Below are 24,911 nucleotides of genomic sequence, written 5' to 3' on the forward strand. Positions count from 1 at the left end.
TTTAAATTGATAGATGCTAGAACATTATTACTTTTCATTAATCAGTTTTTTTAATACTTTGTAAGATATATTTATGCTTGTTGTACTCACATTTTATAATCTCTCTTGTGGTAGTTTTGTTATTTTACATTTTTCTGGAAAGAATTCATTTCTTTTGGATTTTCACATTTATTGATCTAAAACAGCATCTACAATTCTTTTTTTTTTTTTAGCGGGGGGATGGGATGGTACTGGGGTTTGAATTTAGGGCCTCATGCTTGTTAGGCAGGTGTTCTACCACTTGAGCCAGTCTAGCAGCCCAACATCTACAATTTTTGTATAATTTCTTTAATGCCCTTAAAAACTATTACTGTATCTACCCTTTATTCCCTAAACTGTAAATGTTCAGTTTATGTCTTTCTTTTAGTTAGACTTGTAGGAAATTTCTTTTTAAAATTAATTGTTACTTTAAGAAATATCTGATTTATTAGTTTTGTTCTTCATTTTTATTAATTTTGTTCTCTGGTATATGTGATGCTGACTCTGGATTTTTAAACTAATGTTTGCTTTGTTTATAGTCTTTTTCTTTTAATTATAAATTATAAATACTTTAAAGCCCCTCTGTGTTTTCCTAAGTATAATCTTATTTGTATTCATAAACTTTGGCATAAAATTTTTATTTTCATTGATTTTGGAGTAATTTATAACTTTGGTTTTGATTTTGGTTTTGATTCTATAACATCTTAGAATTTTTTTCAAATTTTAAAGATTTAGGGGGAGTTATTCTTTTTATTACTTTTTGGAATTTATTAGATGTTCTTGGTGATTAAGTACATGATTCATACTTTAAAACTTAACATGAAAATAAGTTAATTTTATATTAAGTTGAGCTTGTTATATGTTTTGCTTAGATACTTTTTAGTTTTTAGAGGCAGTGTGGGTTAGTATAGGACAAATAAGAATAGAAATTAGAAGTTTTAGATTTGCTACTAAAAGCCGTAATCTTATACAAAATACTCAATCTCTTATTTGGACTAATATAGCACAGTCCAAACAAAATCTTCACCACGATGGTGGAAATACTCTGTGCTTTATACAATATGGTAGCCACTAGCCACGTGTGGCTTTTGAATACTTGAAAGATGGCTAGAGTGACTGAAGAAATGAATTCTTCTTTTAAATTAGTTTACAATAGTTGTACGGATTAGATACAGGAGTGATACTTATACATGTGCTTATAATATATCTTAATTAGATTCACCCCCTCCATCATTCTCCCTCTCCTCCTTTCCACTTTCTTAGAACAATTTCAGCAGGTTTCATTGCTCTATTTTCATACATAAATACAAGATACATCAACCATATTTGCCCTCTCTTCCCCTTTCTTTTTTTTGCCCTTCCCCCATCCCACTGGTAGACAACCCCAGAAAGGACCAGTGTTGGGTCAGATCATGGTTACTGTTGTTAAAGACCAGATAGGGCAGTTGGCTTCCATTTGGGGATCTGATATGATGATATAAATCTTTAAATCCTAGAGGTTTTTTCACAATGAGTTCACATTAAGTGTGAAGGCATGTGCAGTTGTAACTGAGTAAATGTGAGTTTTCCATTTCCCATGTGATCCTCTTTGCAAACCTTTACTGTCTAATCAGACTGCCAGGCAAAATCAACACCATTTTATACTTATCTTTCTCTTGTCTTTTCTCACAACCAGTAGACTTATTGTTAGTAAGATGCAGACAGAGTTTTTGAACTTTGTTGTGTACATGTTAATGACTTGATAACTCAAGTAGTAAATGGAGTACTTTATTTATAGAGATATTTTATATATATTTAGATTATATAGATTTAGCTACATAAACACTAACTTCTAGATATAGTTTGAGTATAATACCAGATCCCCAGTTTTGTTACAGTTGTACATAAAAAGAGCAAATATGTTTTGCTTAAAGGCCTGACAGAGAGTTCTCATAAACCTGGACTCAAGTACATGAGTTTTTTACATATTTTAGCCACTTACCATCTGCTGGGCATATTTTTTTTATTATAGTTATTGCCTAGAACATATCTAAGTAATCAGACCTTGAAAACTTAATCTGCTAATAAAACAGAAATAGCTACCACCAAAAAGACAGTATTTTTCTTATTTTTCATACTGCCACAGCATTATGAGGAACAGCCTTATTATTCTAGCATTTTAGAAGCTTTATCAACTAACATATTTCTGTCCTGAATATAACTTTTCATAATCATGTAGCTTTCAGAAAATTTAATTTTCTTAACTCATGGTTTTCAGATTGGTGAAAGATTCATGGCTTGTTTATAAGTACATTGGAAAGTTTCTTAATTTTAGTCCTGAAGACTCTAACTGTATTTTTAGAAATTGTCCAAACTGAAGCTGCATAGGACATCTCTAGGCTTGCTGTCTGCCTCATAACTAAATTAATTAACATCACCCAACAGATTAGAAGCACTAAGGAAGAAAAATAATGCAGTAAGTTCAACCTAATGGGTATTTTAAAATAGGAATTGTGGACTCAATTTCCTCTTTCTGGAATCTGAAAAAGACTTCATCTAATTTTTTTTTCTATAACTTTAGGTAATTTAGTTAACTTTTCCTTATGTTGTTTCTTTTCTTTCTTCTTTTTCTAAAGAAGCTTTAGTTTACCTATTCTCTGCAAGCACTATTGAGGTAATGAGGAATTATCTTCACATAATTGAGTTTACTAAAGAATGCACTGCATGGAAAAAGTAAATCATGACAGGAAAAATGACATAAGGATAGTAGAGGAGGGAAATAGCACATTATTTTTTCACAGAACAAAGATCCAGTCTGCATTATTTACTTTTCAAACTACTAGTCTAATGTGTTATATCAGGATAGGCTTATCAAAATAACAGTTATTTACATGGTATAATTTATTATTGGAAAAATAAAACAAAAGCTAAAAAAATCCACATATTCAGTTTTCAGAATCATCTTTATTATTCTTTATCCAGGGATAAATTCTTTATCAAGGATTTCTGTTACCTACGTGGTATTGCTAAATGTTGGATTCTGCAAAAGGATAAAGTTCGGTTACAACCAGAAAACACATCTTAACATTTTGTTGTTATTACCATGGATTACGGCCATTCTAACTGTGGTGAGATGAAATCCAAGTGTTGTTTTTATTTGTATCTCTTTTGTAACCAGGGAAGTTGAACACTTCTTCAAGTATTTACTGGCCATTTGTACTTCTTCCTTTGAAAAATCCATGTTTAATTCATGTGCCCATTTCTTCAGTGGGATGCTGATTCTTTGAGGACGGAGTTTTTTGAGTTCCCTGCAGATTCTGGATATTAGTCCCTTATCGGATGAGTAGCCAGTAAAGATTTTCTGCCATTGTGTGGGTGGTCTCTTGAGTCTGGTGACTGTTTCCTTTGCTGTGCAGGAGCTCTTTAGTTTGATGCAGTCTCAGTTTGTTCATTGTTTCTATTAGAGGCTGAGCCTTTGGAGTTCTGTTTAGGAAGTTGTTCCCTATACCTATCTGTTCCAGTTATTTCCTACTGCTTCCTAGAGTTGTTTCGAAGTTTCAGGCCTTATATTAAGGTCTTTGATCCACTTTGAGTTGATTTTGGCACAGGGTGAAAGACAGGGATCTAGTTTCAGTTTTCTACATGTGGATATCCAGTTTTCCTAGCAGCATTTGTTGAAGAGGCTGTCTTTTCTCCATCGTGTTTTAGCTCCTTTGTCAAAGATTGGTTGGCTATAGATACGTGGGTTTGTGTCTGGATCTTCTATTCTGATCCATTGGTCTTCCTGTTTGTTTTTGTGCCAATACCATCCTGTTTTTATTTTTGTGGTTCTGATAACAACAACAAATGCTGGCAAGGATGTGGCAAAACTGGAACCTTTATACACTGCTGGTTGGCATGCAAATTAGTACAACCACTATGAAAAGCAGTGTGGAGATCCCTCAGAAAACTAGAGATAGAACTGCCATATGATCCAGTGATACCACTCCTGGGCATCTACCCAAAGGAAGGTAAGTCAGGATATAGTAGAGACACCAGTACACCCATGGTCATCACAGCACTAGTCACAATAGCAAAGCTTTGGAAAGCCCAGATGCCCTACAACTGATGAATAGATTAAGAAATTGTGGTATATATACACAATGGCATATTACTCAGCCATAAGGAATAATAACATGTAGTTTGAAAATAAATTGATACAAATGGAGGACATTATGTTAAGCCAGGATCAGAAATACAAAAACTGCATGTTTTCTGTCATACATGGAAGATAGATCCAAAGATAAACATATGCACAAAACCAAGCATGATCATTACAAACTCAGATCTAGAACATGTTTGTAACAGTGGAACGACTCTATGGAACTTGGGAAAAGAGGGAAAGGAAAAGAAAATGATAGAGCATCAGTAATATCGCATAACATAACATGTGAAGGAGAGGATATAAGAGTGTGTATTGAAAGCTGTTGAAAACTGGGGTGGGAGGTAAAGGGTAAGGAAGAGTAATGGAAGAGATTGAACAGACCAAGGTAAAGTATACCCACAATGGGCATATATGAGACACCACTTTGAACATCAACTTAAATATTAATGATGAAAACCAGGACTGTAAAATAGGTGCAGTGTGTATATGTTGGGGGGGGTACTAGTGGGAGGGAAGGGTGAAGGAAGAAGATTAAGGTGAGGGTGTATGGTTGATGGACTTCATATACCTATATGAAACAGAACTAAGAAACCTCTTGCAATTGCTTTAAGTGGGGTGGGGAGGGGGTTGAGGGTGAGAGACAGTGGGGGCAATATAAATAATGTACAATATAAGTCTAATCCGAATTGTGACTACGAATCCCCGCCTGCATAAGGAATATATACCAACAAAAATTTATTATAAAAATTAAAAAATAGTATGTCACAAAAAAAAGAACACATCTTAGTTCAATAAAAAGCACAGATTAATTTAACTACCATAAATTTACTTGTTTTCTGAATCATAGTTTTCAAAACCTTTTAGCAACTGGCTTAAAGAGTCATCAGGAAAGCATCTTGCAGAGGGAAATCTGAGCGTTATTCTATTTTGCTTCATTTTGATGGAAAAACAAAAAACATAGGAACAGGCCACTTACTGAGTATTTTTTAAATTTTAGTTTTTATTTTAGACTAATTCTAAATCCACGGGAAAGCTGTAGAGGTAGTACAAAGAGTTTTTCATATGCACCTCATCCCATAGCCCTGTAGTTACAGTTGTATGTTATTGTGGTATATTCGTTAACTGAGACACACATATTAGTATATTATTATCAAGTAAAACCCCAGATGCTTTTCAGATTTTTATGTTTTTCCCTTTAATGTCTCCTTTCTGTTCCAAGATCTAATTCAAGATACCACATTACTTTTTTTCTTATATAATTTTTAATAGACTAATTAGAAGAAATGTCACAAATTGTTCATTATATATTCTCTGGTCCATGCTAGTTCCTTAGTCTTTCCTTTCTTTTCTTGAGTTTGACAGTCTTGAGAAGTATTGGCCAGGTGTCCTGTAGAATGTCCTCCAATCTGTGTTTGTCTAATGTTTTTCTCATGATTAGACTCAGATTATGAGTAAAATGGCAGTTACCAGAAGAAGGGAGAGGGAAAGGTAAGGCAAGCCTGATTGATGGGTACTAAGTTAATGATGGATGGAGCAAGATGCTCTGGTATGCTACTGCACATCAGAGTGATTGAGATAACAGATACGTATTGCATTTCTAAAAGATAGAAGCAAGTTTTTACTCTAAAAATGCTGTGTTCAAAGAGATAGATATGTTTATTACACAATTAATGCATGGATTGAAGCATCACTACCCTACTAAAATATATAGCTTTTATGCTTTGTGTGCCAATTAAAATGAACTTTTTTGTGTTTTTTGCTGGGCACTGATGGCTCATGCCTGTAATCCTAGATATACAGGAGGGGAGGATTGCAGTTCGATGCCAGTCAGGGCAAATAGTTCCACAAGACCATATCTCGAAAAACACCCTTCACAAAAAAGGGCTGATAGAGTGGCTCAAGGTGTAGGCCCCATACCATAAAAATAAATAAACTTATTTTTTTAAAAAAAGAGGATAAGTGCACATTGTCTTATATATCAGGGAGTATAAAGAATCTACATGACCTAACATAATTTTTATCATTTGGTTAAGATAGTATTTACCAGGTTTTTTCACTATTACATTTCTATTTCTTTTTCTTTTCTCTACTTTTATTCTCTAAAAGCGAGTTAATACATTTAGCCCACCTTCAAAGGGCAGGAAAATTAAACTCTACCTCTTGGAGGCAAGTGAGATAATAAATATATATTTTGTTTTTCTACCTGGTGCCTGACATTGATTTTCTAAAATCCTTGGAATTTCCTAATAGGGGTGCTAGAAAGATCATTTGTTCTTGATGGCAAGTCCCTTTCCATCATACCTGTGCTTACACTGATTGGTTGACTCTTGGTATGTCCTAGACAGCTTCAAGATAGAAATGGTTTCCAGATCTACCAAGACATGATAAGAAAGTTGGAACTTTCAGCCACACATCTAAACTCTGAGGAGGAAAGGGGGAGGGACTGGAGATTGAGTTCAGTCATCAGAAGTCAGTGATTTGATCAATCAGGCCTGTGGAATGAAAGCTCCATTAAAAATCCAAAATAATAGTCTGAAAACTTCTGGGTTGGTGAACACATGAGGATGGTGCACCTGAAAAGGGCATAGAAGCTCAGCACATCCCTTCCCTCATGTCTTGTACTGTGTATCTCTTCTATATGGCTGCTCCTCCATTCTGTCCTTTATAATAAAGTCAAATACCTTTCCAAATTCAGCAAGCTGTCCTAGAAAATTGTTGAACCTAGAGGGGTTGTGGGAGTCTGCTGGCTTCATAGGTTTTGTTCAGAAGTGTGTTCTGGATTTGTAATTGGCTTCTAAGGTGGTGGTGGCAATCTTGTGGGAATAAGTTCATAACCTGTGGGATTTGCACTAACACTAGAAAGTTAGAATTGGAAACGAATTGACTTGGTGGATACCCAGCTGGTGTTAAGATCTCTGGGAAATTAGTTATCCTGAAGAAAGAAACCTATTAACTTTGCTGTCAGAAGTATTGTGAGTATAAACAGTTGAGGGGGTATTATTTATTTCTTCTGGAGAGTTTTGTTTCTTCTTTCCTATTTATTCATTCATTGATTGATTCAGTAGTTTATTTGTATCAGTATGTTCTAATGTATATTTATACTTTGGGTTGTAATGCAGTAATATAGTGTTATTTATTTTCATGCTGAAATTGTTCTAACTATAGTCTTTCAAGTTGGTTCTTTTTCCCCTTTGATATGTTTCCATTCTTTTTATGTTTGGAAAATTTCCTTTCTGGTACTGTAAGATGCTCATCTTATATTTCTCTTGTCTCTACAAGAGACAAGGCTCTTTAAAGAACCTTGATTTATTTTATTGGAGGATGGTATTTAGAAATTAAGATCTGGGTGCTAGATGTGCTTGTTATTATGAGGTTATCATTACAGAGCTTCTGGAACTTCTCAGTGGACAGACCTATAAGTGGGCATGCAGACTAACTTCAGACCTGTTCACCTATCCATACAGATTAGAGGAAAACCTAACTCCTTTCTGAATAACTGTACCTCCAGGTGGTATCAAGAGAATGTGTTTTCCTTCAAATACTGGAAATGACATAATTAAAACTAATAGATTTTATAAAATATATCCCACCTTTATGTATTTGCCATGGTTGAATTCTAAGAGATCGTGTTGTAATGGCTAAGAAGCAAAATCTCACTTTCTCTGGCATTTGCTTCCCACCTGAAAAATGGACTAGATTCAAAATGTTCCTGCACTTAGGTTCTCATGAAACGAAATTAAAGTTATCAGGGTTTTCACTCACATAGTAATTGACTTCTAGTACTGTTTAGCTATGTATTTTATGTCCACTTCTGGTACTGTGAACAATTAAGAGAAAAAAATTAATGATGCCATCAAGATCAGAAACTTAAATGATCACCAATAAAGTTCAAAGAGGGTCAAGAGAAATAACCTATGATATTTCTTGACATATGAAGAGAAGTAGTTAAAGTTTATATGTCTCTAAATATTTCTGCCTCTTCTGATTTTCTTTTTATTTCACTTGAAAAAGATTTCCTCTAGAGGGCATGGTTCAAGTGTACCTGTCTAGCAAGCGTGAGGCCCTGAAATCAAATTCCATTACTGCACACCTCCAAAATCTTCTATTTTTTCATTCTACTTTTGGTATTTTTTTGTTAGCTAAACTCCGTGTTTTACTTAGGTTTTATTAGTTTTTCCTTAAAACCTTTTTAAAATTTGACGTAGGACTGACATATACTGAAATGTATACATCTTGATAAATTTGGAGGTAAGTGTACACTTGTGAAACCATCTCCACAAACAGGGCCATAAACTTAACCATCATCTGTAAGTTTTTTCCCTCCTTTTTTGTTCTTGCATAGCAGCTACCTTCTTTTTTTTTCCTTTTTTTATTAGCATATTATTGTTGTACTGGGGGTACATTGTGACATTTACAACAGCTACCTTCTTAATTTTTAATTGTAGAATACATTATTGTTAACTCTATGCCTAGTGCCTTTTTTCTTCTATTTTAGGATATTATTTAGAGTATCAGATTGCATTTAATTGTCATATCTCTACTGTCTTGTTCTTTCATTGTTTTCAATGGCCTTGACAGTTTTGGAAAGTATTGGTCAGACATTGTAGAGTGTCCCTTAATTTGGATTTTCTTCTGTTTTTCTCATGGTTAGATTCTATTCTCAAGTGTTTTCATTTCTGTTACACTGAGATCCTTCACCAAGTATTTATGTGTTTTACTGTTATTTTCTATAAAGATAATTTGTTTCCACCTACACCAAAGATAAATTCTTCACGGTAATTCCTCTTTAAACTGTCTTGGAATCTTTTTTTTCCAACTCATTCACTGCAATTTAAAGGAGCCATTTCCATCTTCTGGTAGCACTTTCAGTTCTGAAGTCTGCAAAGGAGAAATAGAAGTTTTGATTCTAAAACTATTCACTGCCCGTGGATCCTACCACAGTGACATAGCACTTTAGCATTTTTAGTTGTTCCCAGCAAAGGTAGAGAGCCTTATTTATTGTCAGGAAGATAATGTGCTTTGTATCTGGGAGCTCAGACCTCATACTTGTCCCAAGCTCTGAGTCTGTGTGTAGTGCTGGGACCCAGGAGGCCCATGGTTCTCCTAGTCTCTGAAGTGGAGCTTTCTCAGCAGCATAGTTAGACCTACCTTCACATGTCAGACGTACCCCATTTCTCAGTGTAAGACTTGCATACTTGCAAATAAGCAAAAAATTATTGGACTCTCCAACAATGACCATCAGGATATGCATGTTCTAGCTGTCAACTCACAGCAGGTTCTTAGCAGTCAATTAAGGAGGCCATCAGTTGAATCCAGAGAACATCTGAACCATAAACATAGTGGTTATTACTAATTTAGTGTAGAATCAAAGTGGTCTTATGTTTTTCAACCCAACCCTTTAATACTTGCTTAGGAGGGCAGCTACACTCAGTATGTTTAGCATGCTCTTTCACAATTGCTCTTAGTGGATTTTTTTTTAACTTTTAAATTATCTTCCAGATTATTTTTTGATCCTTTTTTACTGTGGATAAAAACAGTGAAAATAATTTTGATGTATTCCTTAACAATATTCTTTCAGTCACCATGTCTTTCTGTAAAAGTCCCATCCAGCTGTCAGAGATGGCAGTGTAATTATAATAATTCCATAATTGTTCTCTTGAGAGCTTTGCAGATGGTGGGAGGAGATGATGGGACAAGTGTGCTCCTGCCCATGACTCTAGTTTTTATGCCCTCTGAGGAATCAGAACAAGAAATTTCTGAGAATGGCTATTGCAAAAGACACTGTAATAATTTCATATTCCATGTGAATGAGTTGTTGAGGGAGCTAATATATTTTAGTACATGCAGGCACATAATAATGATTGTTACATTTCTTTTCGTATTTTAGTTGTCATGTTTGTATTGACTATCCAGGGACCTTCTAAAAACAACATAAATCTTTTTTTAAATTGTGTAATAAGAAGTGGGGTTTTTACCTCCTCCATCCCCACATTATGTGGTTGGTTCACATTAGGTTGAAGCAAACATGTAAAATTCCTGTGTTTGTAGATCATTACATGGTCATATGTAGACAATTTCTTATGGTTCTAATACATTTATCTTGGTGATTCAGTGGAATAAAAAATAACTTAATCCTTGAATTTTTAAATACAATACTTTGTTTCTGTATAACGCACAAGATGCAGAAGCTCCAGTCCTTAGTTATATTTAACCAAATTCATTTAAAAAACTTATAGTGTAATAATACTTAATTATTCTAAATGAAACTAAATTCTCCTATTCTCTGCTAAAACACTTCCTCAAGTTCTTCCCATAGATACCTTTTGTAGGAGGCCTGAGAAAACAAGGTAAACTCACTTAGCTTGTTTGATGTTTGTTTTCATCTCTGGAGTATTATGAATAGACTGTAAGAACTGAAACTACAGCTTCAAAACAGAGTTTTTCTCTTGCTGCTCATTTTATTAATCCAAATAGACCAAAGCACTTGTCTGCCTGACCTTGTAACAAAGAAACTAACCTACGTAACATGCCTCATTTATAAAAACAACAACAAAAAACTTGGTCACACATTGGTTATACCATAGGAAAAGAAACTATACCATAGTTTCATAAAAATATGAAACTAATGAGTGCTTTCTATGATAATAAGTGCTTATTGATTTCCTATGCAAAGGTAGACTAAATGACCTTTGTATAATTAATGACAATTTTATATGTATTGGTATTTTTTTCTTCACTTGGAATGATGTTTTCTAAGTGAACTGTGGACACCCTCTTGAATGATATTTACACTTTTATGAAATGAGAGATTCAGTGTAATAGGGAGGAACACAGCTCATGTTTCTTATTTGAAGTTAATTGATTTCTTAAGAAATCAAACCTGTTACATTTCTGACATTTTCTAACCCTCGTAAGTGGTTGTTCTAGACTACCTTATAATAAATGAATGAAGATTCTGATCATGGTAAGAAAAAATAAGTTTTATTTATACTAGGATTTGTATTTCTTTGGGTTCACTTGCAAGAATGTTTTAAAGAAACTTCATATATTTTTCACATATATAGTTTCTGGTATAAAGTGTACAGAGTAAATTTTTATTTTCAAATATCCTGCCTAAAACCAGGAAATGTATGTGTGCATCAAGTAACATCATAAATATATGACTACAAAATATTTTTAAATTGATGCATAAAACTGGTTCCATTATAATTAGGTCAATTATAATAGAATTTAATCCTTTGCCCTTCTAGAGGAAGTGAACTTTACTCTTGGTGAATCTTTGAAAGGAAATAGAAGTGACAGTATTAGGGTTTTAGACTATGCATGATTGATTTCATTAAGTCTCAGGAACAGAAGAGGGATTTGGTAACTGAGTTGGTCAAAGGAGAGCATTTTGTATGCCCAGGGATAACACAGGGAACCGAACAGGTTTTAAGTAGATGTTTAATTAGTGGCCAATGGTTAAGGTATCAGGTTTCTTAAGTCTTTTTTACCTTGGATATCTTATAAATGATTTTTCTCTCCACTTGAGAAAATGAACAACAAAGTCAGTGTTCCTTAGATAGCTATTGAGTAGCATTTACTTAGCACTAAAGAGGATAAAAAAGAGTTAGGTATCCTTATTAGGGTCAATTTCAAAGTACCATATTCTCTATTGCACTTTAGTTCCACCCACTTTGGCCAAGGAATTGTTGAACTTTAACTTTGCTACTTTCCTGAGGTAATGTTTGATTTTCACATCTTGTCTTAGTCCCCTCTTATGGGGCCAGTGCATTTGTCTTAGGTTGGATGTGCTCAGAGGCCAGTCTCCAAGCTCTGAAGTTGACAGTAAGAGAGATATCCTAGATGTCTTCATTAGTACCAGTTACTGTGTATGTGTATGGGGAGAAAATATACCTAAGTGTAGTCAAATTATAAGTGACTTGCTGCCCCATGTGTTCCCAGACTTTGAATTATCACCTTGATTAAGGTGCCCTTGGGTGTTCTTTTCTTCATCCTTCCTTGGTCGTATTTTCCCCTCATCATAACTTTAGACATTTGCAGTTGTTCTGCAAGTAGGATGTACTAGGAAGAGGAAGAGGTCAGCCCGTACTCAGAACCTAAGAAGTGCAGTGATCTAACTCTCTGCACTTCTTCTACCCACCCATCCTTCTCTATCCTCTTCCTGTTTCCTCCTATCATATTTTTTTTCTTTTTTTGCCCCCACCCCCTCCCTTATCACCCACTCCACCCCCTCCCTCTTCCCCCACCGCCTTAATACCCAGCAGAAACCATTTTGCCCTCCTATCATATCTTAAACTCCCTTTCCCCCTACTTTCTGGTTATTCTTTTCCCCATAGGTAAAGCCCTAAGCTTTGATTAGGCTTCCTAGTGTGCTTTACTTTTTCTTTTCTCATTCATCCTACATTTTTACAAACAAACCTTTTACTTGTAAAGGAACTCAATTTTATTTAAACACATTTTGGAAAAAACTATTATATGTCAATCATTGTATTGGGCTGGGGATGAACAAAAAGACAGGGGTGTGTATTCTAGTAAATAAGGTAATGCCTTACTTCTGTGACAGTGGTCTGAATCAGGTTTGTTAAGGCACAATCTCTGAAGAATCCAAACAAATGGTAGTCATAAATAAATGGGGAGTTGGAAACTCCCTGTTGTGTTTTATGTAGCTGGATGGTATAGGGACATGGCTAGAAAACAGATGAGGTCCCACTCAAGAGGAAGAATGTAAATTGTAAATATCTGTGCAGTTTTGTCACCACTTGCCAGTGTACCATCAGCCCGAATGTTAATGCAGGTAATGTGGTAAATTCTAAAATGGGGATATGCAGGGATGCTGTGAGAGAACCCAGGAGAGAGGTCCCTCATCTCATCTTGTTGATGAGGCTGGAGTTTGGTAAACCCTTCCTGGGAGGGTAGACGTGGTTTGTTACATAGAGAATATGCTAGAGTTTACCTGATCGGATGAGGATAGGATCTTTAGTCATAGCATTAAGACATGTTCCTGATATGGAAACGGGGACTGCTGGGATGTAAAGAAATGAGGAGAGAAAGGGCTAAAATATTATAGGTGTGTATACTAAGCTAAAGTGCTGAGAAACCACTGAAAGATCTAAAGAAGATGAACAATGTAATTGGATGCTCATTGAGAGATACAGGTTTGAGAAGAACAAGGCTGGACACTAGCTGACCAGAATGGATGTTATCACAATTTTTTTTTCCAATGCTTGGGATTGAACCCAAGGCCTTGCGCATGCTAGGCAAGCACTGTACCTGTAAACTACACCTCCAGCCCTATTAAAACTCTTTAGGGAGTAATCATAAAGGCTTTACCTATGACAAGAAAAGTACATATTTCAAGGTCAAGAAATCTTGGGAAAGTTGGAGTTCTTAGGCAGTGACTGGTTGGATCCGGATATACAATGAGAGGCCAAAGATAAGGAAGTTTCTCATTTGGGTCTTAGGCTGGATAATTGCCCATTAAATAAGCTAGAGAGTTAACAGTTGAACAAGATTAAGCTTGATAAAGATTTTTAATTTAGTTTTGATCATACTGAGCTAAGCCATGTATTAATTAACATAATATAAAATCAGTTTTTAATTCTTCATTCACATAGAACCAAAATGAGTATCCCTGGTTGGCAACAGCTCTCTTCTGTGCAGTAATTCAGGGAATGAGATTCCTCCCATCATGGCTCCACCATTTCTAACTTGTAGTTTACTGGAAGAATATGGAGGATTATTCTTGGAAGGTTTTATGGTCCAGCCGTGGAAGTGTTGTACAACACTTTTACCTATTTTCCACTGGCCAGAATTTATTCAGATGACCAACCCTAATTTTAAGGAAGATTGGAAAGTCTAACCTAAGTATAAGCCCAAGATTAAGAGGAAACAATTCTAGGAAACAGCCCATAGACTACAATAAGATAATTACAAAATTTAGGATATTGAAGTCTGAAACTCAGAAGGAAGACTTGAGTTGTAATTGTGATTTTAGGAGTCATTGGAGGTGTGTACATCCTGAAAGTGGATGAAGTTGGTCTTAGAGAACACAAATAGAGAGAAGAGCTATAGGCCAAGGACCGAACTCTTAATTTGGCTGCCATACTAAGTTGGTTTTGGAAAAGAATGGCAGGAAGGGGACTGAAAGCCTCAAGAGAGGTCTGAGGAATCAGGACAGTTTTGTGCCATGGAAACCCTTAGGTGGACAGCTGGAAGGGGTGGAACACAAGAAAATATAGTAGATAGGCCTAGGAACGGAGTGTCTGGTTCAGGACCTTGGTGTGTCCTGAACCAGACAACTGTTAGGGAGCTTGTTGAGTATAGTTCTTTTTTTTTTTTTTTTTTTCCTTTTTTGAGTATAGTTCTCACATCAAGGACACAGTCAAGGCAGAAACCAGGTTTTAGATCTCTAAGGAATGAATGAAGTAGAGAGAAAGAGAGAGAGCAGAGAGGGGAGAGGGGAGGAGAAGAGAAGGGAGGAGAGGAGAGGGGAGGAGTGGAGAGGAGAGGGGAAGAGAGGAGAAGGGACGAGAGGAGAGCAGAGGGGAGGGGAGGAGAGGGGAGGGGAGGGAGAAGAAATAGGTCCTTGACAGAGCAGGAACAAGTGCACTTCTGAAAATGAAATGTTGAGTTTATTTGCATACTACTTTTTCAACATGCTTTTTTTAAAGCTCATATTATGATGGGTAACTAATATTTAGTATAAGCAGTTTTGCCAACTGACCTAGAAATAGAGAATATAATTATATTTCTAGCTCCATACTAGTTGATTTACATGATTAATTACCCGAAGTTGGAAATACAATTAATCTATGAAAGGAAAATCACATTTTTGTTTTGAAAACAAAGTATAACACATAAAACAGAAATATCTTAATATAACTTTGTTACAAACAAAGGCAAATTGTAGATCTTTAATTTTCTCTAAAGAAAGGAGGGATAGCCTGTTTCTTTGTGTTTCAATAAATATTATTGTCCTTCTTAGCTTGCCTGTTTCCTACTGTTTAGCTGGGAGCATGTTAAGAGGAAATTTTCTTCTCTGGAGCATTTTTTGATAATGGAGAAGACAGAAATAAAGAAACTTGTATTTGAATGGAGGTGGCACTTAATGTTCTGTTGTTTAATATTGAAAAGCAGGCACAAGTTTCATTAATAAATCATCCCACAGCCACCCTTCCCTTTTACCTGTAATCCACATTTTCTACTGTGGCATATAGCATTACTTAAAATGCTTTAAAATTCTTTACACATATGGCAAATTGTTTCTAGCTTAATGCTAGAATATTGAGAGATAATAAATCTGGAAATAAGCCATTTGTATTTATGTCCTAATGAAAAAGGCCACAGCAGAAATGATTTTCAATGTGTTTTATATATTTTAAAAATAACATTTCATAGTATGTCCAAATGTATTCATTTTAACATTTTGTAAAATCCATAAAATATGACTAAAGGTCATGTTCAGAACTTGAATTGCTATTTCTTTGGGTGTATGATTTAATATTTGTACCTTGATGCATTGAGATTTTTAATACTAATGCCCTAGTAGTTTTTCTTTTGTTTTCTTCAAAATTATGACATTAGTAAATAGGAACAAAGTAGGTAAAATATATTGAAAATAATTGATTTTAATTCAGCTCTAATTTCTAGATAAAATGTGTGAACTCATATCTGTCTTTTCATTTTTAAATTTTTTGGCACTTGATTTATAATAGACCCTGAGTAAATATTTGTGAATTAAGAATCATACTTGAATCAGTACCTTTTTAGGAAAGTTGAGTGTGTCACAATGGAGCATACCATAATGAGAATTACATTTTATTGCAGTGTTCTTTTTCATACTTGCTACCAAGGTCAATCCTTAACTGCAATAAGATGAGTTGGCCATAAGTTGAGCATATAGCAATCATCTCCCCATTATGCCAGCCAGAATACATTTCAGAACTGAAGCTGTACCATTCAAGAAATGCATGCTGGTGATTAGATTTCAAAGAAAGCCACAGTCTATATCATTGTGGCACTGTGCCTCACTCATGCTCAGTAGCTCTTCTTCATTATAAGCCTATTTTTCTCGAAGTATCTTTCTCTCTTGTGATTTATTTAAAGGTATATTTTTATACCTTATAAATATCCCTGATTTATCAGCTTCTTATTTTGTATGTTCAATAGGATGTTGAGGTTTGGGGAGGAAGATGAGGATGCCATGGGTCTAAATAACTTTTCAGCTGTTCCTTTCTTGTAATGCTGTCTGTTTTCTCAGAATCGCTTCCATTTACTGATTCACTGAGCAAGTATATTAAACCTCTGTAAATGTCAAGTGGTGTGTTGGACATTTGGATAAAGTGGTGACTTATATTGCCTCGCATAGTATCTGGCTTAGTTATTTCTCCTGAAGAGCCTGCCTGCCCCCTGACCCTCCATCCTGCAGCTGTAACAGCTCTGATTCCACAGTGAATTCTCACTCATTCGTTGAAGTCACTTGAGCATTACGCCATTATGTTAGTTACACTGACTGCTGTAACAAGCCTTCTGACTTTAGCTGCTTAGCACCCTAAATGCTTATTTTTCCTTGAACAATGTGATGTTCCAAATAAGTGGACTTAGTTACACATGGTTGGTTGTTTAAGGACCCAGAATGAGGGAAGTTCAGCCATCTTTCAGAGTCACCTTGGATATCAGCATCTAGATTGCAGAAAGTGAGAGCATGACAGATTATATACAATAGATTATTTGTGGGCCAAAGCATGGAAATCACAAACATCACCTCTTCCGTTGTTTGGAACTCAGGCACATGTCCATCTCTAACTGCAATGGAGAGCTGGGAAATGCAAGTAGTTGGGTCCCAAAAGAATGCTCCAGTAAGCTAGGTTGAAGGATAATGAGTATGCCTGATATAACTATGGTTTTTTTTGCCACTGTAGATAGAGTGACTTGTCTTCCTTTAGTAATTGATTCTGTTTTAGAAATCCTTTGAGGGTTAAGATGAAGGGAAACTTTTATTTTCCTTTCCCAATACAATGAATATATTAGCAAAGTAGGAAAACCAAGTAATTGAAGATTTTACTGCTTACCTGCTAGAAAAGCTGTCTATCAGGGGATACTGGCTTTCTCTTTCACTGAATTCCTTTTCCCACCTGGCAAACTAATTTAGTGAAATCCCTTTGTTGGTAAAATCCTCCTGAACCACTTCCTTCCATCCTGTTTCCCTAGACACAGCTAGTAGTTGCATTTTCGGAGTTCTACTAGAACTTGAACATAACCTATGTTAGTAATTTACTCATCTTTTCATTCATGCCAGATACTTATAGTGGAAAATAGAGAAAGAAGGGAAAGAGGGAAGAAGAAATGAAGGAAGGGAGGGAGGAAGGAAGGGAAGGGAAGGGAAGAGAAGGGAAGGGAAAGGAAGGAGAGGGAAGGGAATAGTTGAAATTCACTGTAATAGACAAGGATATAAGGGAAAAAGGAGCTTAGTTCTCCCTTGGGGATGAGGAAAAAGTAGAGAATGCGTTTTTACAAGAAGAAAGTTTGATCCAACTCTCTTATTACTGAATGAATAAATGTCTAAGTGAATACCTTTATAAACTTCTATACATTCCATACATTATCATATGGAGATCACCACAGCTCTGGTTTATAATGAACTCAAATTTACAGAGATTTAATATTTTGCCAGTGTCACATAGTGGTAACAAAATAGATCTTAGGTTTTGGTTCCTAATCTTGTGTATTTTTTCACTCTTGGAAACAAAATATTTAAGTATCAAAATCAGGGATGAAACATCAAACCACTTGAATCTCTTTGAGTGATCAAGGCTATTCATTTACACTGAGTAAAGACAGTGTTCTTTTTATTGGAATTTTGAATCATTCTTCTAATTTTTTTTCACATTTTAACTGTATATATTTTATTTTATTCATTACTTTAAGTTTTTATTGTACCGGGGGTACCTTGTGACATTTATAAAAGTTCTTACAATATATCATATTTGAAATCTCCCACCTCCATCACTCTCCTTTATCCCTCTTACCCCTACTCCTGGAGTAGTTTCAACAGATCTGATCTTTCCATTTTCATATGTGAGTACATAATATTTCCATTACATTCAGCCTCTTCACCCTTTCCTTGTATTCTTCCCTTTCCCACTGGTACCAGGCCTCATACAGGACCTGTTTTCCCTTCCTATTCTCCGTGTTTATTAAAAAGCATTTTTGTTTGTTTAAGATAGCTCTACAGAGAGTTTCCTTATGACATTTACATGTATATATGTATTATAACTCAAATTGGTTCATGCCTTCTATTTTTCTCCTTTCTACCTTAGTCCCATCTCATAGTGATTTCAACAGGTTTAAAAATTCTGTATTCATTCTTGCATAGAAAGTACATCACCCATATTGAACATCTTAACTTCCCTTTTTTACCCTTCCTTTCCTGTTAGTGACCTCCCCTTAACATAACCTGTTTTTCATAATATTGATTGTATTTGTATTGTGTCTGTCTCCTACATATGAGAGAAAACATGCAGCTTTGTCTCTCTGAGCCTGGCTTCCTTCACTTAACATTATGTTCTCCAGTCACATCCATTTACCTTCAAACCACATGGTTTCATTTTTCTTTATGGCTGCAGTTTTCTTGACTTAACATTCCTTCAGATATATATATCCCTAGGAGTGGTATTGCTGGATCATGTGTTCTTTCTTTCTTTTTTTTTTTTAACATTTTCTTTTTATTTAATTAATTAACTAATTTATTTTATTTTATCATTTTTACATTTACTCAGATGTATATGCATTGTTTGGACCACCTCCCTCACCCCTGCCCTGCTTCCTAGCAGGACCTGTTCCACCCTCTTGTTCTCCAGTTTTGTTGAAGAGAAAACATGAGATAATAAGAAAGACATAGAGGTTTTGTTAGTTTGAGATAAAAATAGTTATACAGAGAGATTCCTAGTGTTGCTTCCTTGCACATGTGTATTACAACCTACATTGGTTCACCTTTACCAGACCTCTTCACTACTTCCCAGTCCCCTTCCTATAGTGGCCTCTGCCAGTTTAAGATTACTATATTCATTCATCTACAGTGAGCACATCAACCACTGTTTTAAGTTTCCTTCCCTTTCTTTATTCCTCCTGTAGGTGTTCTCCCCTAAGTGTATGACCCATGTCCAATAATATTACTGCATTTGTTTTAGGTCTATAATCCATATATGAGGGAAACCATACAATTTTAGGCCTTCTGAGCCTGGCTAACTTCACTTAAGTTGATGTTTTCCAGTTCTATCCATTTACTTGTGAATGACAAAATTTCATCCTTCTTTGTAGCTGAATAAAATTCCATTATGTATAAATACCACATTTGATGGTAGCTATCCTAACAGGAGTGAGGTGGAATCTTAGTGTGTTTTTTGATTTGCATTTCCTTTATGGCCAAGGATGGTGAGCATTTTTTCATGTGTTTTTTTGCCATTTGGACTTCTTCCTTTGAAAAAAGTTCTGTTTAGTTCAGTTGCCCACTTCTTTATTGGTTCATTGATTTTTGGGGAGTTTAGTTTTTTGAGTTCCCTGTATATTATTAAACAGAAACAAAGAAGTGGTTCTTCCACCATGTTTTAAAATACTGCATATTCCTGCCAGCACAGTGTTTTGTACCCAGTAGGTGCTCTATTGCTCTATAAATTAGCTGAGTGTTTTAAAGTGTGTGTATGAGATTCAGTTAAATTGAATAAGCTTCCTTTTAGAGGCTTGTCCTAGGTTTTTACTTATGTAATCATTGTATCTGAGGGAATGAAATTTGCCTGTGGTATATTCTAAATTGAGGAAATTTTCTGTGTAATTCAAGGAATCTTTAGTTTAGATTCTAGATTTGTGTGGCTGCTTCTTCATTTACCTAGTTCTCACCTCATAAGAGCCTGCCCAGAAACACTGTGTGGAAGCTGAGGCTGTCATATGTTCTTATCATCACAGGTTGAGATACTTTATGATAGAGTTGATTTAGTGTTCTTCAAAGTTGTAAAAATTTGAAACTTACATCAGAATTTATGGTAGAAAATCACTGCTTCCAACTTTGACTTAACTATATTTTGTACCATAAATATATCAGTGTTTTTTAATAGTAGTATGACATGATGGCAAATTTATTAAAGTTGCAGCTAATGAAGGATGAAGGCATTGCTTATAGAAGCTTAACATTACCTATTTCCACATGGATTATTTCTTTTGCTTCAAATTTACCTGTTTGAAACCAGGGTTGTGTATCTACCACACTTCCTCCCACCTAACTATTGCCAGCTGGTAACTATCTCATTCATCAGGTTCTACACCATAAAGCATCATGATCACTTGCTCTTTTCCTTTATACCGTCTATCTAATTCATGTTCATACTGTGTTGCATTGACCTCTAAAATCATGTAATTTGAGACCTTCTTTTAAAGCCAGTGTTGAGTGCCTTTCTTAATCTTTTCCAAGCTCTGAAAGTATGGGAAAGGAACTGAGAGCTCTCTAAGAGTTTGTTGTCAAATGAGCAAGAGGACTTAGGTTAAAAAATAAATAAAACCTTAAGGAAGTGTCAATATTAGAAAACATTTATTTCATCATTTTTGGAAACACCTGCTTTTTCCAAAACTCTGTATCCGGGAGACAGAATAAACAGTGGGATTTTTTTCAGCATGTGTAGCACATAGGGGAGGGCAGATGTACAAAAATAGAAAGGAAATGGTGACAGGATCCTAAACTCAACCTCTGTTTTCTATTTTTGATTAATAGTATGTTTTTCATTTTGTTTTGTATTATTGTTCCAAGAGCAGGATAAATGCCAAGTGTTAGAAAGACAGACCCACTTTCCTATTAATCATTACTCGAGAAACAACATTAGTGCCTTTGCATCCTACCTAATGGCACTTTAATCCGTAGGAATCTAAGAGTGCTGTAGAAAATGTTGGTAATAGAAGGCTAAGAGGTATCAAATATATGTTTCAAAAGAAAGAAGTGGCTGTCAGGGGTATTAGGATTTCAATCTGATATTTTTGCCAGAATTTTTGAAAGGTTCTTAAATTTTTTCTTAACCTACTGATTAACTTATCACCAATAAGTCATCAACAAAATCGTAATTAACCACACTTAATAAAAGTGACATCAAACTATCTGTCCTAATCCTTCAACCATACAGTAGCAGAATAACAAAATAATAGGTTGTAAAGCTTTAGGTACCAAACAGTGAAGGTCAATGACTTTTTCTGGTTAATTATTCAGTGCTTCTTCCTGAAAGTTAGTTTTGTTCTCCCACATACAACAGAAGTAAAAGATGTAGAGCTGTTTGTTTTCTGTTTCTGTTTTGCAGGGGAAGATGGTGAAAGGAATGGGTGGTGCTATGGATTTAGTGTCCAGTGCCAAAACCAAAGTGGTGGTCACCATGGAGCATTCTGCAAAGGTAACACATATTCTGCACTCTACATACTGCTTCTGGAGATTCACAGTACACTGAACCCCTGACCACAAGGTCACCTGACTGGTTATTATCTTCTCTGGCTCATTCAAGGTGATAGCCCTTATATATTAGGGAGGAAGATGACAACAAAGGTCATTGTTTATTACTGTTTGGCTAAGTGGTTGTTTAACTTTCAGTGAAGCCAAATATCAGGGTGCTCTTTGAACATTTGCCTTGCATACACATTAAAAGTAAAAGCTTTAATGTCTTCAAAGGCAGTGAAAATATTCAGGTTTTAAGAAGATCATAATTGTTCCTTGCTCTGTTCAAAATGAAAAGCACAATAGAATGTAAATTTTAACAATAGTTATTCCAAATGGACAGTATGGCCTCTTATCAAGGCTTCTAGAAGTCCTTTCTAGAAAGTGTTAGAAACTCATGGACTTGGTGATGGCAACTGTCCTTATTCTGAAAAGGATTATACTTTTGATGAATCAGCAAGTATTTATTGAGTACCCATCATGTGCTAGGCACTGCTAGAATTTGGCAATGATCAAAACTGGGCAAATATCCCTAATCTCCCAGAGTTTGTCTTCAATCTTCTTCCTCTTCTTTCTTCCTCTAGTAATCATAGATACCGTTATTGAACTTTTACTGTTGTCAGCAGTACACATCATTCAATGTGTGTTTGTGTGTAGAGGCACATGAGCTTTATATAGGTACTTTTATGGTTCTGGAAACAGAACTTTAGAGAGCTTCTGTCACTTGCTGGAGGTCACATAATTAGTAGAACTGAGATTTAGGCCTGTGTATCTCTGATTCCAAAACTCAGTCTTCTAACCATGAAGCTATCATTAAAACTTTCTTCTTTTTTCTTGAATTAAATGCATCTTTGACCAAACTGAGTTTTAATCTCTTTCCTGACTTGAATCCCTCGACTTCTTCTGATTTGAAAAGTTGATATTAGATGACACCTTCTTCATTTGCTATATCTTTTGTTTATTCTTCTTTATCCCTTATCATTCTTAGTTTTAAAATCTACCAGCTCTCATTTTGATACCATTAATCTGCAAGAAAATGGTAGTGAATTTGCCCTGTTTTTAGATAGTGATGCAGCATTGTGCAAGAACTTGGAGCTGAAGATTCTCACTTCACTTAGTTCCCCTGGCAAGTCATTTGTGCTATGAAATACTTTTGTGTGGATACTGCAGTAAATAGGAGTTAGCATAAATTGTTTAATAAATAGTGGAAAGTGAGCAGTGGTGCACAAATGTGGAACAATAGAAATGGAACCAACACAAGATGACTTCTGAGAGATGCTTTGCAGAGCATCCAGAATATTTCATTTCAGAGGCAAAAGGATGCCAAGCATGCAAATCAAATCTAAATCTTTTCTGGAACATAATGTCTATTTGGGGAAAACTCCCTTTTGTTGTTACTTTAATGTTGACGCATAGGCGCTGAAGTCTGACTTAGTTTGGATTATTTTTGTGCATTGGTTTTCAAAACATTAGGCCTGTGTTTAACAAATCCTCTCTCTCTTTTTCTCACCAATGTCTTTTCTTTCTCCTCATCTGGAATTTCTGATAGGAAAATAAATGGTACTTCAAACTTCCAATTAGAAATCCCTTATTGAAGTTTTCCACAGGAGCATGATCATATTTTTGCATTTTCTTTTTGTTTACCCTTCCAGTGAAGAAATTGATGGTATTTTAGTCTAAAATTAGAGTTAGATAGTTTCCCCAGGACAGTTTCATTTGAACAAGCCAGAAAGTACTTGTGATTAAAATAACAATTATGCTTTGTTCACACTTAATAGTTACATAACCTTGAAAACTGAGCAAAATTTCTTCCTACCACCTTCACATCTTACCTGTGATCCTATGCTGTGTGGTTGTCACTAGGGATTGTCTCTCTGTACTCATTATTAAATGGTGACCTTGCCACTTCTTCCCTGCATCTTTTACTTTGGCTACAGGTTGGTAAGGTGAAGGTTCTCCGTTCCTGGCAACCTCTCCTGTTACTGACCTGTTCTTTCAGACCTGCAGCCTTATCAATTGAATAGCCAAGGGGACTAATCCCTAGAGTTTTATAAGACATGAGAGTGAAAAGTTTGCAATGGAGGATTAAAACCTGAGAAAAAAAAATACAATCTTGTATTCTTGGGCTGCAGTTTTTTGGTTTTCTTTTCCCGTAAGTGGGTGAACCTGTCCACTAGTTTTTTGGGTGCAGCTAGCTTTTCACTTCTTTTCCTCATCTAAAGGATTAAAGATACAGGTTATTTATAAATACAGCATTGCCCAGCCTTTAGAAATAGGCCTTTTTGTTGTTTTTGATAAGAGAAACTTTTTCTTTGTAATCCTTTCTAGCCAGCCATTTCCTTTCAATCAGTAGCCAGAAACTTCTAGAATCTGAACCTTATCTGCCTGCTGGTGCTGCTCCTGAGTGACCCCTGATCTTAGATTACCTCTGAAACATATCAAGAGCAGGCATCACACTTGCATTGTAACATGATTTTCATTGAGGCTGGATCCCAAGGTTCCATAGTTTTCTTGGTGTCCTGCCACCTTCCTTCTTAAGCTTCCTTTCATCTCCTGGCCTATTCCATCTTCTGGGGCTCCTGCCTATGTTCTTCATATTAAACCAAGCTGCATCTTCACAAAGCTGCCTCTGCATCCATGTTCCATGTAAATCTGCCCTTTTCAGAAAACATCAAGTTTCAGAATTATCCCTTTCTTTGTATTCATTTTTCCTGGCCCAAGTTCTCCTTACTTTGGTGAAATAGATATCAACCAAGCATTTAAAAGAAAATAGTCTGAGAATATGAACTCTTTCTTCCATTTTGTATTAGAATTTTCCAAGTTTTACCTGAGTGCATAGTAGCCCAGTGACAGACTACATTTCCTAACCTCTCCTGCATGTAGATATATCCATGTCACCAGGCTTGTGTCAGTGGGGTTTGAACATCTGTGATGCCTTTGAGTTCTGAGTCAAATTCTTAAAGATAAAGCCAGTTCATTGGACTGTCCTTGTCCCCATTCTGTCCATCTGCTAAAGGCCTTAAATTCAGTGACAGCCTTTTGCCTAGGTTTGCAAACCATATGCTGAAGGGAGCGGAGCTGCCTCACCAACTTGAATCCACAAATGCCCTAGCCTTTCTTCTGTGGGTTCTTGCCGGGACCTCTTGTAACTCCATCCTTGTCCATGTGCTCTTATTCTCTGCACCCTTCTTGTGTGCCATCTAAATTTTTGGAAGTATTATTTTTCACTCAGTGGTTCTCTTCAATCATTTTTCCAACTGGAATTTTCTAATGATCTCTAGAACTGTATTTCTAACTCCACCTAGT

At 35.6% G+C, this 24,911-nt stretch overlaps 1 protein-coding gene across 1 annotated transcript in view; it reads left to right on the forward strand.

Moving 5' to 3' along the window:
• The window catches only part of Oxct1 (3-oxoacid CoA-transferase 1), a 127,367-nt gene that overhangs the window by 79,568 nt on the left and 22,888 nt on the right, over positions 1–24,911 (forward strand). The window contains exon 14 of the mRNA XM_074077543.1: positions 21,478–21,567. Coding sequence (XP_073933644.1) covers positions 21,478–21,567 — 90 coding nt within the window. The remainder of the gene's footprint in view (positions 1–21,477; positions 21,568–24,911) is intronic.

This window comes from Castor canadensis, chromosome 6 (genome assembly GCF_047511655.1).
Source record: "Castor canadensis chromosome 6, mCasCan1.hap1v2, whole genome shotgun sequence".
NCBI lineage: Eukaryota > Metazoa > Chordata > Mammalia > Rodentia > Castoridae > Castor > Castor canadensis.